Below are 13,234 nucleotides of genomic sequence, written 5' to 3' on the forward strand. Positions count from 1 at the left end.
ATGTCCCTTCTTTCTAGTGATTTGATATCATTGTTTACCATCAGGGCCCCGCCACCCCCTTTACCTACCTTCCTATCTTTCCTATACACGGTATATCCTTGAACATTCAGCTCCCAATCACATCCATCATTTAGCCATGACTCGGTGATGGGCTCTATATCATATTTTTTAACCTGTAGCTGTACAACAAGGTCATCCACTTTATTTCTAATGCTGCGGGCATTTAAGTACAGTACACTTAGATCAGTATCTGTTACCAATTTTGCTATATTTCTATCACACAGCAGATTATCCTGTCTGTTCACCTGCCTGTCCTTCTTGCCATCTTTGCAGCACAGTATCTTTGACTTGTTTCTATTTTCCTCTTCCTCAATCCTAACACCCTGGTTTCCTTCCCCTTGCCAACTTAGTTTAAGATCCCAGTGATTTTAAGTATTTGAAGCCCTGCCCCCTGCACCTGTAACTTAGCCACACATTCATCTGCTTAGTTCTGCTATTCTTACCTTCATTAGTGCATGGTTCAGGCAGTAATCCTGAGATTATTACTCTGGACATCCGGCTTTTCAATTTTCTTTCTAGCTCCCAGTAATCTTCCTTCAGAACCTCCTCTCTTTTTCTGTCTATGTCATTGGTACCAACATGTACCAAGACTTCTGGTTGCTTGCCCTCTTTCCTCTGGACCCGATCTGAGATATACCATATACTGGCACCAAGGAGGCAACACACCATCTGGGTATCCTTGTCTGGCTCACAGAATCTCTTGTCTGTTCCCCTCACGATGGAATCCCCTATAACGACTGCATTTCCCCTTGCTCTCTTGATCATGGCACTGGGCAGAGTGCCAGAGTCCCGTTCCTTGTTGTCTTCCTCTGTCAGGTCATCCTCTCCAACAATATCAAAAATGATATATCGATTCCTGAGGGGGACTGTCACAGAGGTGCTGTCAACTATCTCTCTGTAGGTACTATCGATCACCTCCTCACTCTCTCTAATAAGCTGAAGGTCATCAAGTTGTTGCTCCAGATCCCTTTTACTATAATGTTACTGTTATTTCAGGTTTTATGTGTTATTTGAGATGATTTAGTAGGTTATTTTTTGGGTCTGCGAAAGTTCACAAATTTTTCCCATATAAATAGATGGTAATTGCTTCTTCACTTTACGACATTCCGGCTTACAAACCATTTCATAGGAACACTCTATCTTCAAATAGCGGGGAAAGCCTGTACCATATGTCTGAGGTTTATGTGATTATTGGACTACATTTTGGTGTTTTGTTTGTTATAAACAATTGCCAGGTGGCAATTTCTGTTAATTTTTTGTGTGTAGGGTGTTGTAGATTTTGTACTGCATTTGCTTGTCTGTGAATGAGGGGGTGGGCAATTGTTATTCCATCATCCCCTCAAAACTAATCTATGAACTCATACAATCAAGACATTGGCCACAATACCCCTTGTGCAATTGGATCGAGGGTTTCCTCACTTGTAGAGCCCAGTCATTTCGGATTGGTAAAAACATCTCCTCTATCACAAACGAGAAAATCTGCACATGATGGAAATCCAAGTAACACACACAGTCCAGGAGGAACTCAGTAACCCAGGCAGCATCCATGGAAGAGAGCAAATTTGACAATTTGGGCTGTGATCCTTCATTAGGACTGGAGAGGAAAGCTGACATCAGAGTAAGAATGTGGGCTGGTGGGGAGGTAGAAATACAAGGTAATAGGTAACAGGTGAAAATGGGAGAGGGAGCAAAGGTGAAGAGCTGGGAAGTTAATTTGGTGAAAGATTCTCAATATTCCTGGATTTCAGTGCTTTAAAAGGAATAGAGAGGGGGGAAAGGGGAGGAGGGGTGGCATTACTGGTCAGGATACTATTACAGATACAGAAAGGGTGGGTAATGTAGCAGGATCCTCTTTTGAGTCAGTATGGGTGGAAGTCAGGAACAGGAAGGGAGTAGTTGCTCTACTGGGAGTATTCTATAGGCCCCCTGGTAGCAGCAGAGATACCGAGGAGCAGATTGGGAGGCAGATTTTGGAAAGGTGCAAAAAAATAACAGGGTTGTTATCATGGATGACTTTAACTTCCCTAATATTGACTGATTAGTTCCAATAGTGTAGATGGGGCAGAGTTTGTTAAGTGTGTCCAGGATGGATTCCTGTCACAGTATGTTGACAGGCCGACTGGGGGAATGCCATACTAGATCTAGTAACGAACCGGGTCAGATCACAGATCTCTCAGTGGGTGAGCATCTGGGGGACAGTGATCACTGCTCCCTGGCCTTTAACATTTTCATGGAAAAGGATAGAATCAGAGAGGACAGGAAGATTTTTATTTATGAGCCTATAAGACTAGAACTTGCGGGTGTGAATTGGGATGATGTTTTTGCAGGGAAATGTACTATGGACATGTTGTCGATGTTTAAGGATCTCTTGCAGGATGTCAGGGGTAAATTTGTCCCGGTGAGGAAGATAAAGAATGGTAGGGTGAAGGAACCATGGGTGACAAGTGAGGTGGAAAATCTAGTCAGGCGGAAGAAGGCAGCATACATGAGGTTTAGGAAGCAAGGATCAGATGGGTCTATTGAGGAATATAGGGTAGCAAGAAAAGAGCTTAAGAAGGGGATGAGGAGAGCAAGAAGGGGGCATGAGAAGGCCTTGGTGAGAAGGGTAAAGGAAAACCCCAAGGCATTCTTCAATTAAGTAAAGAACAAAAGGATGACAGGAGTGAAGGTAGGTCTGATTAGAGATAAAAGTGGGAAGTTGTGCCTGGAGGCTGTAGAAGTGAGCGAGGTCCTCAATGAATACTTCTCTTCGGTATTCACCAATGAGAGGGAACTTGAGGATGATGAGGATAATATGAGTGAGGTTGATGTTCTGGAGCTTGTTGATATTAAGGGAGAGGAGGTGTTGGAGTTGTTAAAATACATTAGGATGGATGTCCCCAGGGCCTGATGGAATATTCCCCAGGCTGCTCTACGAGGCGAGGGAAGAGATGGGGAAGCCTCTGGCTAGGATCTTTATGTTCTCATTGTCCTCAGGAATGGTCCCAGAGGATTGGAGGGAGGCAAATGTTGTTTCTTTGTTCAAAAAAGGTAGTAGGGATAGTCTGGGTAACTATAGGACAGTGATCCTTATGTCTGTGGTGGGAAAGCTGTTGGAAAAGATTCTTAGAGAACGGATCTATGGGTATTTAGAGAATCATGGTCTGATCAGGGACAGTCAGTATGGCTTTGTGAAGGGATGCTACCTGGTTTAGAGGGTATGGATTATGATCAGAGATTAAGGGAGCTAGGACTTTACTCTCTGGAGAGAAGGAGGATGAGAGGAGACATGATAGAGGTGTACAAGATATTAAGAGGAATAGACAGAGTGGACAGCCAGCACCTCTTCCCAGGCACCACTGCTCAGTACAAGAAGACATGGCTTTAAGGTAAGGGGTGGGAAGTTCAAGGGGGATATTAGAGGGATGTTTTTCACTCAGAGTGGTTGATGTGTGGAATGCACTGCCTGAGTCAGTGGTGGAGGCAGATACACTAGTAAAGTTTAAGAGACTACTAGACAGGTATATGGAGGAATTTAAGGTGGGGGGATTATATGGGAGGCAGGGTTTGAGGGTCAGCACAACATTGTGGGCCGAAGGGCCTGTAATGTGCTGTACTATTCTATGTTCTATGTTCAGGTGCACTGGGCTGTCCACACCACTCTCTGCAGAATCCTGTGATTGAGGGAGGTAACGTTCCCGTACCAGGCAGTGATGCAGCCAGTCAGGATGTTCTCAATTGTGCCCCTGTAGAAAGTTCTTAGGACTTGGTGGCCCACACCAAACTGTCTGTTGTGAAAGAGGTGCTGTTGTGCCTTTTTCACCACACAGCTGGTGTACAGACCACGTGAGGTCCTCAGTGATGTGGATGCCAGAGGAACTTAAAACTGTTCGCCCTCTCAACTCCTGATCCATTGATGTCAATAGAGGGGTTAGCCCATCTCCATTCCTCCTGTAATCCACAACCAGCTCCATTGTTTTTGCGACATTGTGGGAGAGGTTTTCTTGATACCACTGTTTCAGAGAGATGACTTCTTCCCTATAGGCCACCTCATTATTGTTTGAGATTAGGCCAATCAATGTAAGCGTTGCCGAAATATTTAATTAGCAGATTGGAGCTGTGGCGGTGGGGGGGGGGCGGGGGGCAACACAGTCATGGGTATAAAAGAGGGGACTTAGTACACTGCCCTGAGGGGCTGTTGTACTGAGAGTCAGAAGGGTGGAGGTGAGGGAGCTATCTGACAGGAAGTCCAGGATCCAGTTGCACAAGGCAGGGTCAAGGCCAAAGGCTCTGAAGTTCTTGTTGAGCCTGGATTGAACTGTAGTGTTGAATCTCACATAAGCATATGTAGAGTAGTGGCTATTGCGTTGTCTGTAGATCAGTTGTGTTAGTAGGCAAATTGTAGGGGTTCTAGTTTGGGTGGTAGCAAGCTGCAAATGTAGTCCTTGACCAGGCTTTCAAAGCATTTGTTTTTTATTGAAGCGAGTGTGACAGGATGCTAGTCGTTCATACATGTTACCTTGGTCTTTTTAGGTGAAGGGTATTAAAGTTGAATCTGAATAAAACTCGGGAGACCAGCTTCTGTTTACTGTTTACTGCGCACCCTCCTGCAGGAGTTTGAGACCCAGTTGTCAGAGGGAAAGTATGTAAGTACTGCCACCATCCGACAAGTGGGCCCACTCTCCGGTTACAGCCGTATATTTATACATAGTAATCCCCATACGTTACTGTTGCAAGATGTCATTACAAATGGTACACCCACCAAGTCTGGTGGTGTGAAACTTAGTTATAGATAAGAAAGTCCACTAGATCAGGGCTTAATGACAGATGGATGTTCTTTCTAGTCCTTATCAATTATTAATTGCAGATGGATGTTCATTCCTGTCCGGAGAGAATTCTTGGGGATAGGATTTATGAACATTTAGAAGATCATGGAGAGCCCACATGACTTTGTTTTGATAAGGGTGATTGATGAAGGTAGATTTGTAGATGTTGTCTTCACAGATTTTAGTAAGGTGCTTGAGAGGGTCCCTCATGAGAGACTCATCCAGAAGATTAAGAAGCGGGGAATCAATGGTGAATTGGCTGTTTGGATTCAGGATTGGCTTGCCCATTGAAAACAGGGTAGTGGTCAAAGCGACTCATTCTAGCTGGAGGACTGAATATAGTGGTGTTTTGCAAGGATCTGTGCTGGGACCTGTTTGTTTTCGTGCATTGGAAAATTGGTGCATATGTTCCAACCCATCAGCATTTGGGCTGGTGGGAGGCCATTCTGCAGTGATGCAATTGTGTAAATCATTAGACTTATGTGGAAATGCTCTCATGGTATAACCATATAACAATTACAGCATGGAAACAGGCCGTCTCGGCCCTTCTAGTCTGTGCTGAACGCCCACTCTCACCTAGTCCCACCGACCCGCACTCAGCCCATAACCCTCCATCATCTTGCACTTTCTTCACTTGACTGAACTCTTTGCTAGGCCGTTAGATTTTGGGTGATGTGGACTTGAAGTTCTATGTTGAAACCTCCGAAGATTGGAAAAGGCCTCGAATTCACAGCTGAAAAATTGTCTGATACCACTTCTTGTGAAATGTCATGCCTTGCAAGAAGATAATGTTAATTACAGTATTGCAACCACTTGGTAATTGGAAAATTACGAACAATATTACTCTTATCAGTACAATCAGACAAGTCCACTCCAACTTTGAAGTACAACCTGTCTAGAACTGGATGTGGTGTAAGTGGTTCTGCTTGCTGATTTGGTCTGTAAGTAAGACATATTTCACATAAAGCAGTGGTCTGGTTGATGTCTTGGTTCACTCTTGGTTAGTAAATAATTTTTCCCTCACTAAGATGAGAATTTCCTTACATAGCTACACTGGAATCACAAACCTCTTTCCTATGAAGACTGTATACGTCACTACAGATAGTTCAGTTCTGCCTGCCCAATCTTAGCTGCTGGCCATCCTTTCCATATTGTATCATATTTCATTATTTCATCTGACACTACTGTTTTTCTAATCTGCTGTATCCTATTAGGGGGATACAGGAAGGGAGGTGACAGTGAGGTCAACATAGGCCTGTATATCTACATTGACCATTTGGTCACTTTTTTTTGTTGACTGCTTAAGACATCACATGTAAGGAGGATGCTAAGAGGATGCAGGGTGACTTGGATAGGTTAGGTGACTAGGCAAATTCATGGCAGGTGCAATGTGGATAAATGTGAGGTTATCCATTTTGGTTGCAAGAACAGGAAAACAGATTATTATCTGAACAGTGGCCGATTAGGAAAAGGGGAGGTGCAACGAGACCTGGGTGTCATTGTACACCAGTCATTGAAGGTGGGCATGCAGGTACAGCAGGCGGTGAAAAAGGCAAATGGTATGTTGGCATTCATAGCAAAAGGATTTGAGTACAGGAGCAGGGAGGTTCTGTTGCAGTTGTACAAGGCCTTGGTGAGACCGCACCTAGAATATTGTGTGCAGTTTTGGTCCCCTAATCTGAGGAAAGACATTCTTGGCATAGAGGGAATACAGAGAAGGTTCACTAGATTGATTCCTGGGATGGCAGGACTTTCATATGAAGAAAGATTGGATCGACTAGGCTTATACTCACTGGAATTTTGAAGATTGATGGGGGATCTTATTGAAACATATACAATTCTGAAGGGATTGGACAGGCTAGATACAGGAAAATTGTTTCCGATGTTGGGGAAGTCCAGAACGAGGGGTCACAGTTTAAGGATAAAGGGGAAGCCTTTTAGGACCGAGATGAGGAAAAACTTCTTCACACAGAGAGTGGTGAATCTGTGAAATTCTCTGCCACAGGAAACAGTTGAGGCTGGTTCATGATGACAGATGAGAAGAGATAAATTATCTCAAATGTTTTTATTGTGACAAGCTCAGTAACAGACAAGATTGCCATGGCTTGGGGGAAATGATTATTACACACTCTGGTTATAGTCAGGGTGATCCACAGTCACACAAGTGAATAACCCAAGCTAAACTATAACAATAAATGATCTTGGAACATCCCATCATAATTCAACATTCATGTTACAAGAACAATAAATAGCAGTGGCCACTAGGAATGCAGGTTGCCATTTACATAGCTATACTGTCCCCACCTGAGGGATCAGCTGTCTCTGGCAAGGTCCTCATCTTGTGTTGGTCATTAATGCTGCAGTCTGGAATGCTTGGCGTATCTGTAGCCCTCTTCAAGAGGAGGCACTGTTTGGCGAGGCAAGAAGCAGAGCACCCAGAGACTCATTTTCTCTCCTCAGCTTTGCGGGGTTGGTGGTGGCCAAGACCAATATGGTGCCAGTCAGATCCAGTATAGTGGAAATGCCTTCTCTACTCAGACATCTGAGCCTGGTAATGACATTGGAGATGGAGTCATACACCTTTCCTGGACCCTTCCAGTGGCTTCCAAGCCTGGGGGATAGTTCTTTTAAGGCGGGGAATAGACCCAATACTGGGGTCCCCACCATGTACTGGAAGCATGGCGCTTTCTGGGATGTCCAAACAGCTCCACGTCCTACCCAATGTCTTTGCAACCCTGAAATGGCTGGGTCCCACCTGCCCTTTGCACTGATCGCAGCACCATGGTGCGGAGTTCCTGGAGATGTCACTGTTGGAGCCATGATTCATCTCCAGAATGCCCCTCTGAGAGTGTAGGGCATTGGTATCTGGATCAGGGCAGAGACCTCTGCCCTCTAGGGCCGTTGCCCCATGCTCAGCCATCCCTTATCCAGGACTTAACAGTTTTGGTCTCCTGCTCACTGCATAGTTGCTGGTGGTCATTGGGGTGGTCTATCTTGCCAGCAGTTATCACCTGAAGGGCTGATATTGCTGCTGGCTCAGTCCTAGGATCTCTACCTTACATACAAATACCATCCCTTTTTATACAGATATTTTGCAGAACTTATAACAATTACAACAGTTTTCAAGTTACTTCCCCTTAAGCAATCAGCCTAGCAGAGAGTCCATATTTGTCCATCCTCCAATGCAGATGAAGCTTACTCCGTCACAACCACAGGTTAGTTATAAACCAAGTTAGCTATAAAGCAGGAACAACTTTAAACAAAGAGGGAACAATACAGTCTGCCATATTTTGTGTACGTGATTAACTAAAAATTGCAATTTTAGCAGAACAGCTAACAACCTTTTGTCCTTAAAAGGGGACAGTCATACATCAAAAATCCTTTAGCTGTAAAAGGGAATAAAACAGTAAAAAGACAGTACCTTCTTTACATTATCTGTTAGTTCTTCAGTCCTCTGTATGACATTCATCCACTTCATGCATACTAGTTTTTGCTTAGGTTTGTCTGTAGGTGGAAACTGAAGTTTCCTGTATGCATGGACAACAGGAATCACTGTCTAATCTATATGAACTTAGTGTGTAACAGATAAACATCTGAGTGCCTCTAAGACATTTGTGTACACTTCCATGAGTATTGTACGATCATCTTTGGTCTGTGAAGCCACTACGAAAACTCTTCTCACCAGGTTTATCTTTTCCATATAACCATATAACAATCACAGCACGGAAACAGGCCATCTCGGCCCTTCTAGTCCGTGCCGAACCCTTAATCTCACCTAGTCCCACCCACCTGCACTCAGCCCATAACCCTCCACTCCTTTCCTGTCCATATACCTATCCAATTTTACCTTAAATGACACAACTGAACTGGCCTCTACCACTTCTACAGGAAGCTCATTCCACACAGCTATCACTCTCTGAGTAAAGAAATACCCCCTCGTGTTTCCCTTAAACTTCTGCCCCCTAACTCTCAAATCATGTCCTCTCGTTTGAATCTCCCCTACTCTCAATGGAAACAGCCTGTTCACGTCTATCTATCCCTCTCAAAATTTTAAATACCTCGATCAAATCCCCCCTCAACCTTCTACACTCCAATGAATAGAGACCTAACTTGTTCAACCTTTCAGATGAACTCAGACTTAATATTGACTGTACTCATGTTCTGCATTCAGTAGCTGTGACTTTTGGTATTACCCCTTGTGTGTGGTCACTATACAGTTTCGTTTTACTGGAATGTTCTCTCTAGTATAGCTTGTCACTTTTAACTTGACTTACTCTCTTTACTATGAGAGTCTTGTACCGTAATCATTCATGGATAACAGATTGACCAGGGCTCTAGTGTCAAACTTGAATGGAATTACCGTCATATTCAGTCATTGGAATAATACCTTCCATTTTACCAGCAGTCTGTAGAGAATCCACAAAGAATTTGTCCACTTCCTCACCAGCCATGTGCTCCCACCTGGCAAAATGATTCTTCTTCCCATAATAATTGCAGGACTTGCTATTAGCAGGACGTGAACTTGAAATGTGACTACCTCCACATTTGCTGTTTGAGCCATCCTTTGCTTTGCTGTTGCTTTGGGAAACACCTTGTGCGCTGTTCCTCTTTTCACAGCATGCCTGTTCCAATGAGGCACCAGTGGAAATGTTTTAACTCAGCAGTTCTACAAGACCCAGAATTACTGCAGCCACTGGCACCAGACATCGTCTACTGGATCCTTGCTGAAGGATTTAAAGTGCATTAATTACAATTACTGATCTACAAAGGACTTCTGTATTGATATTGACAGGGAGACTTTGAGAACATTCTCAATTTTTTTTTCGTAACCTACATGGTAACCTTTCCTATTGACAGAAGCTTGTTTGTACTTTCTGGAATTTAGAAGAATGAGGAATCTCATTGAAACCTATAGAATATTGTCATAGGTTATGGAGAGAAAGCAAGAAAATGGGATTGAGAGCGATAATAAATCAGCCACAATAGAATGATGCAACATAGTCAATGGGCTGAATGACCTAATTTTGCTCCTACGTCCTATGGTTTTAAAATCTGTTTGGCTGGAACTTATATTTTCTTCCTGCTTCTTATTTTCCCTCACAGTGAACTTCTTTTAACATCAGTTTATTAATGGGATGTAGGGTTTGTTTATTTGCTCTTAAGCTGGATTGCCTTCAACAGTGTACTGGCAAGATGTCAACATAATTGCAGCCAGCTCTGGCCTCAGATTAAGTACACTGACTACATCCAGCAAAAGCACCTTTGATAGGAGAAGCTCCTCTACACCTGATTAGATAGCGGGTAGATTCTGCTGTTCTGCTTACAAAGTTAACTTTTTATATAACTATATATTTCCACAACACAGTGAACCTATTCTGTGCTATATACGTTGCAAGAGAGCAGTTACTAATGATCCTTCCTTAATTGTCAATGTGATCACCCACCTCCAGTCTCTTTGCCTCTCCCACCTTCTATGAGGACTGTCATAATTTTGTTGCTAACAAGCAGGAATCAAGGCTAAAGCACAGAGAAGGAATAAAGAATTGTTGGAATAATCAGGAAGGTGAAAGGGCAACAGGTATGTATGGTTATAGCTACAGGCATGTTACGATGGGGCTAGAACCATGGTTACACTTGCCCAGCACAATCCTCACTGATTTGATGATAGCTTTGCATGATTTGATGCAAGTATGACAAATACAGGTTTCCCCCGCTATTTGAAGGTAGAGAGTTCCTATGAAATAGTTCGTAATCTGGAATGTCGTAAAGTGAAGAAGCAATTACCATTTATTTGTGAAAAATTTGTGAGCGTTCACAAACCCAAAAAACAACCTACCAAATCATGCCAAATAACACATAAAACCTAAAATAACAGTAACATATAGTAAAAGCAGGAATGATCTGATAAATACACAGCCTATATAAAGTAGGAATACTTTTCTGCAATCATTGCAGCACTGTCTAGTGTAGCGAAAATCTCACGCAAGTGCTCTCGGCAAAAGCACTCTTTCCAGTAACCTTTAAGCTATGAAGCTGCCAAATCATACAGTAACACATAAAAATACACAGCCTATATAAAGTAGAAATAATGTACGTCCAGTGTGGTTTCACTTATCGGAATTGGGAAGACAGCGAGCACACTGATGATGGTATTAGGCTGAATTTTCGGAGGTTGGGGTGGTGGGAGGTAGAGGAGTCTGGGGTGTCATCTCATCGTCGTCGGTTTCCATCAGGGCAGGCAGGTCACTAATGTCTTCTATATCTGCCTGCCTCGATGTCAAAGGTCAGGGTTCATTGGATGATGTGAAAGGTTTGAAAAACGACAGCACGCTTGACTGCTTAGCCTCGCGCATTTTTCTATCATACACTTCTATGTAAGCACTCAAACTGTCCTGCCCTTGTTTTACTTTATTCACCATGATTGAAACACTTAATTATGTCTAGTTTTACGCTGTGTAACACCCTTATGAGCTCTAATTCACCAGAGGGGGCACCACAATTTTAAAGTACACTAGGTGGCCACTTTATTAGGTACACCTCATTAATGCGTATACTGTATATAATAAGCCAATCATGTGGCAGCAACTCCTTGCATTAAAGTATGTAAACATGATCAAGAAGTTCAGTTGTTGTTCAGACCAAACATCAGAATGGGGAAGGAATGCAAACTTCAGTGACTTTGACCATGGAATAATTAGTCATGCCAAACGGGGTTGTTTGAGGATATCAGAAACTACAGAAATGGGATTAATTTACTTTATTGACCCAGAAGATGTTGATTTTGAATTCTGAATTCTGAACCCTGGTGGGTCATGAAGGCTCAAAAGCTGAGTATGTTCAGAGCAGATACTTTATAGGCATTTGGTTAGTTCAAGAATGTGGCACTATGATAAAACATCAACCATGATATTATTGATTGGCAGTGTAGATACAAGTAAGACCTACTCTAGCCTCTTTGTCTTGTGTTCCAATGAAATAGGCATGCTATGTTAGTGCTGGAAGCATTGTGACACTTGCGGTCCCTCCCCCAACTTATCCTCGGGCTGTGTTGGCTGTTGACGCAAGCAACGCACTTCAGTGTATGTCAGGATGTACATGTGACAAACTTGTCTTGATGATAGTCCTGATCTTATTTGCTCTGCTCTGTTAAGAGCTTGGAACTTCTATAATTTGTGATGAGGCTTAATTTTCATGTTCACACAAAGAAGGCAAAAGGTGCTTGACTGAGAAGTATTTTGGAGATTGGTTCCACAAATTATTTGGACATTGACATTATGCAATGCTACTGAAATAACACTTGAGTTTGAGGTGTACCTTACTTACTTTGCTTTGTGTCTGTAATCTTCATTCTTCTTTCAAGTACCACCACCCTACCATGCAACCCAAATTACTTATTTTTAAAGAGTGGAACTAATGTGAACTGCCATAAAAGTGACTTTACAGTATTTACTGTTTCCTTTTCAGATCAATGAACTAAGCCATGTTCAGATTCCTGTTATGTTGATGCCAGATGACTTCAAAGCATTCAGCAAGATTAAAGTGGACAATCACCTTTTTAACAAGTAGGTGACAGTGATTTTCATGGTTTTATTGCACAGATGAAAAAGTGAGATATCCTCGGGTTTAAATATTTGAACCGGCTGTATTGAACTTTCATTTATAAATTATACCCAAAATATCCCTGTGAACTTTCAAGCAGAGAAAGTTTTCAGAAAGAGAAAGAGAGAGAGAGAGAGAGAGAGGGAGGGAGGGAGGGAGGGAGGAATCATCAGATTTATACATGTTCAATTCCTGTGTGCTTAGTTCATCATTTCCCTAGGACAAGGAATAGGGACTGTATCTGTTTGGGGGAGGGGGTGAATAGAAAGAAGAAAATACAGGATGGGGTCAAATCAAAAGAAGAAATTGAACCAATTGGCAAGCTAAACTTGGTATTTTGCATATCCAACCAGGGACTGCAAGAAAATAATTGAGATGATCTAAAAGCTCATACCTTGGTTTCCCATAAATGAAGAGTGATATAATGGCAGGCAGGTCAGTGGGACAGAGGACAATGGAGAAATAAATAGTTTGGGAAAGGACAGGGAGGGAATGTGCAGTTGTAGTCAAATAGTAGACTGTTGGATGGCCTAGAATTCTTTAATGTAAAATTATGAAAGAATTTGATATGACAGGCGTAGGGATAATCTTTTCATTTCTGGAAAGAACTAATTAAATAATTGAGACAATCGTCAATACGGGTGTCCCCTGTTTTTCAAACGTTCACTTTATACTTCTACATTAGTTACCTGTTTTCGCTAACAGAAGAGTGTTCTCACTGTTACAAAAAAAGGCAGCGTGTGCCCGAAGCAGCCAAGCTCCTCCCCCGG

At 42.7% G+C, this 13,234-nt stretch overlaps 1 protein-coding gene across 6 annotated transcripts in view; it reads left to right on the top strand.

The window, feature by feature from the left end:
- LOC132386001 (phosphatidylinositol 5-phosphate 4-kinase type-2 beta-like) overlaps positions 1-13,234 on the top strand; it is a 189,091-nt gene that overhangs the window by 44,653 nt on the left and 131,204 nt on the right. For all 6 annotated transcript variants that reach the window (XR_009509389.1, XM_059958237.1, XM_059958239.1 and 3 more), the window contains exon 2: positions 12,330-12,427. Coding sequence is in view for 5 of the 6 variants with exons in the window: in XM_059958237.1 (XP_059814220.1) it covers positions 12,330-12,427 (98 nt within the window). In the remaining variant the exon portion in view is untranslated. The remainder of the gene's footprint in view (positions 1-12,329; positions 12,428-13,234) is intronic.

This window comes from Hypanus sabinus (genome assembly GCF_030144855.1).
Source record: "Hypanus sabinus isolate sHypSab1 chromosome Y unlocalized genomic scaffold, sHypSab1.hap1 SUPER_Y_unloc_1, whole genome shotgun sequence".
Taxonomy (NCBI): Eukaryota; Metazoa; Chordata; class Chondrichthyes; order Myliobatiformes; family Dasyatidae; genus Hypanus; species Hypanus sabinus.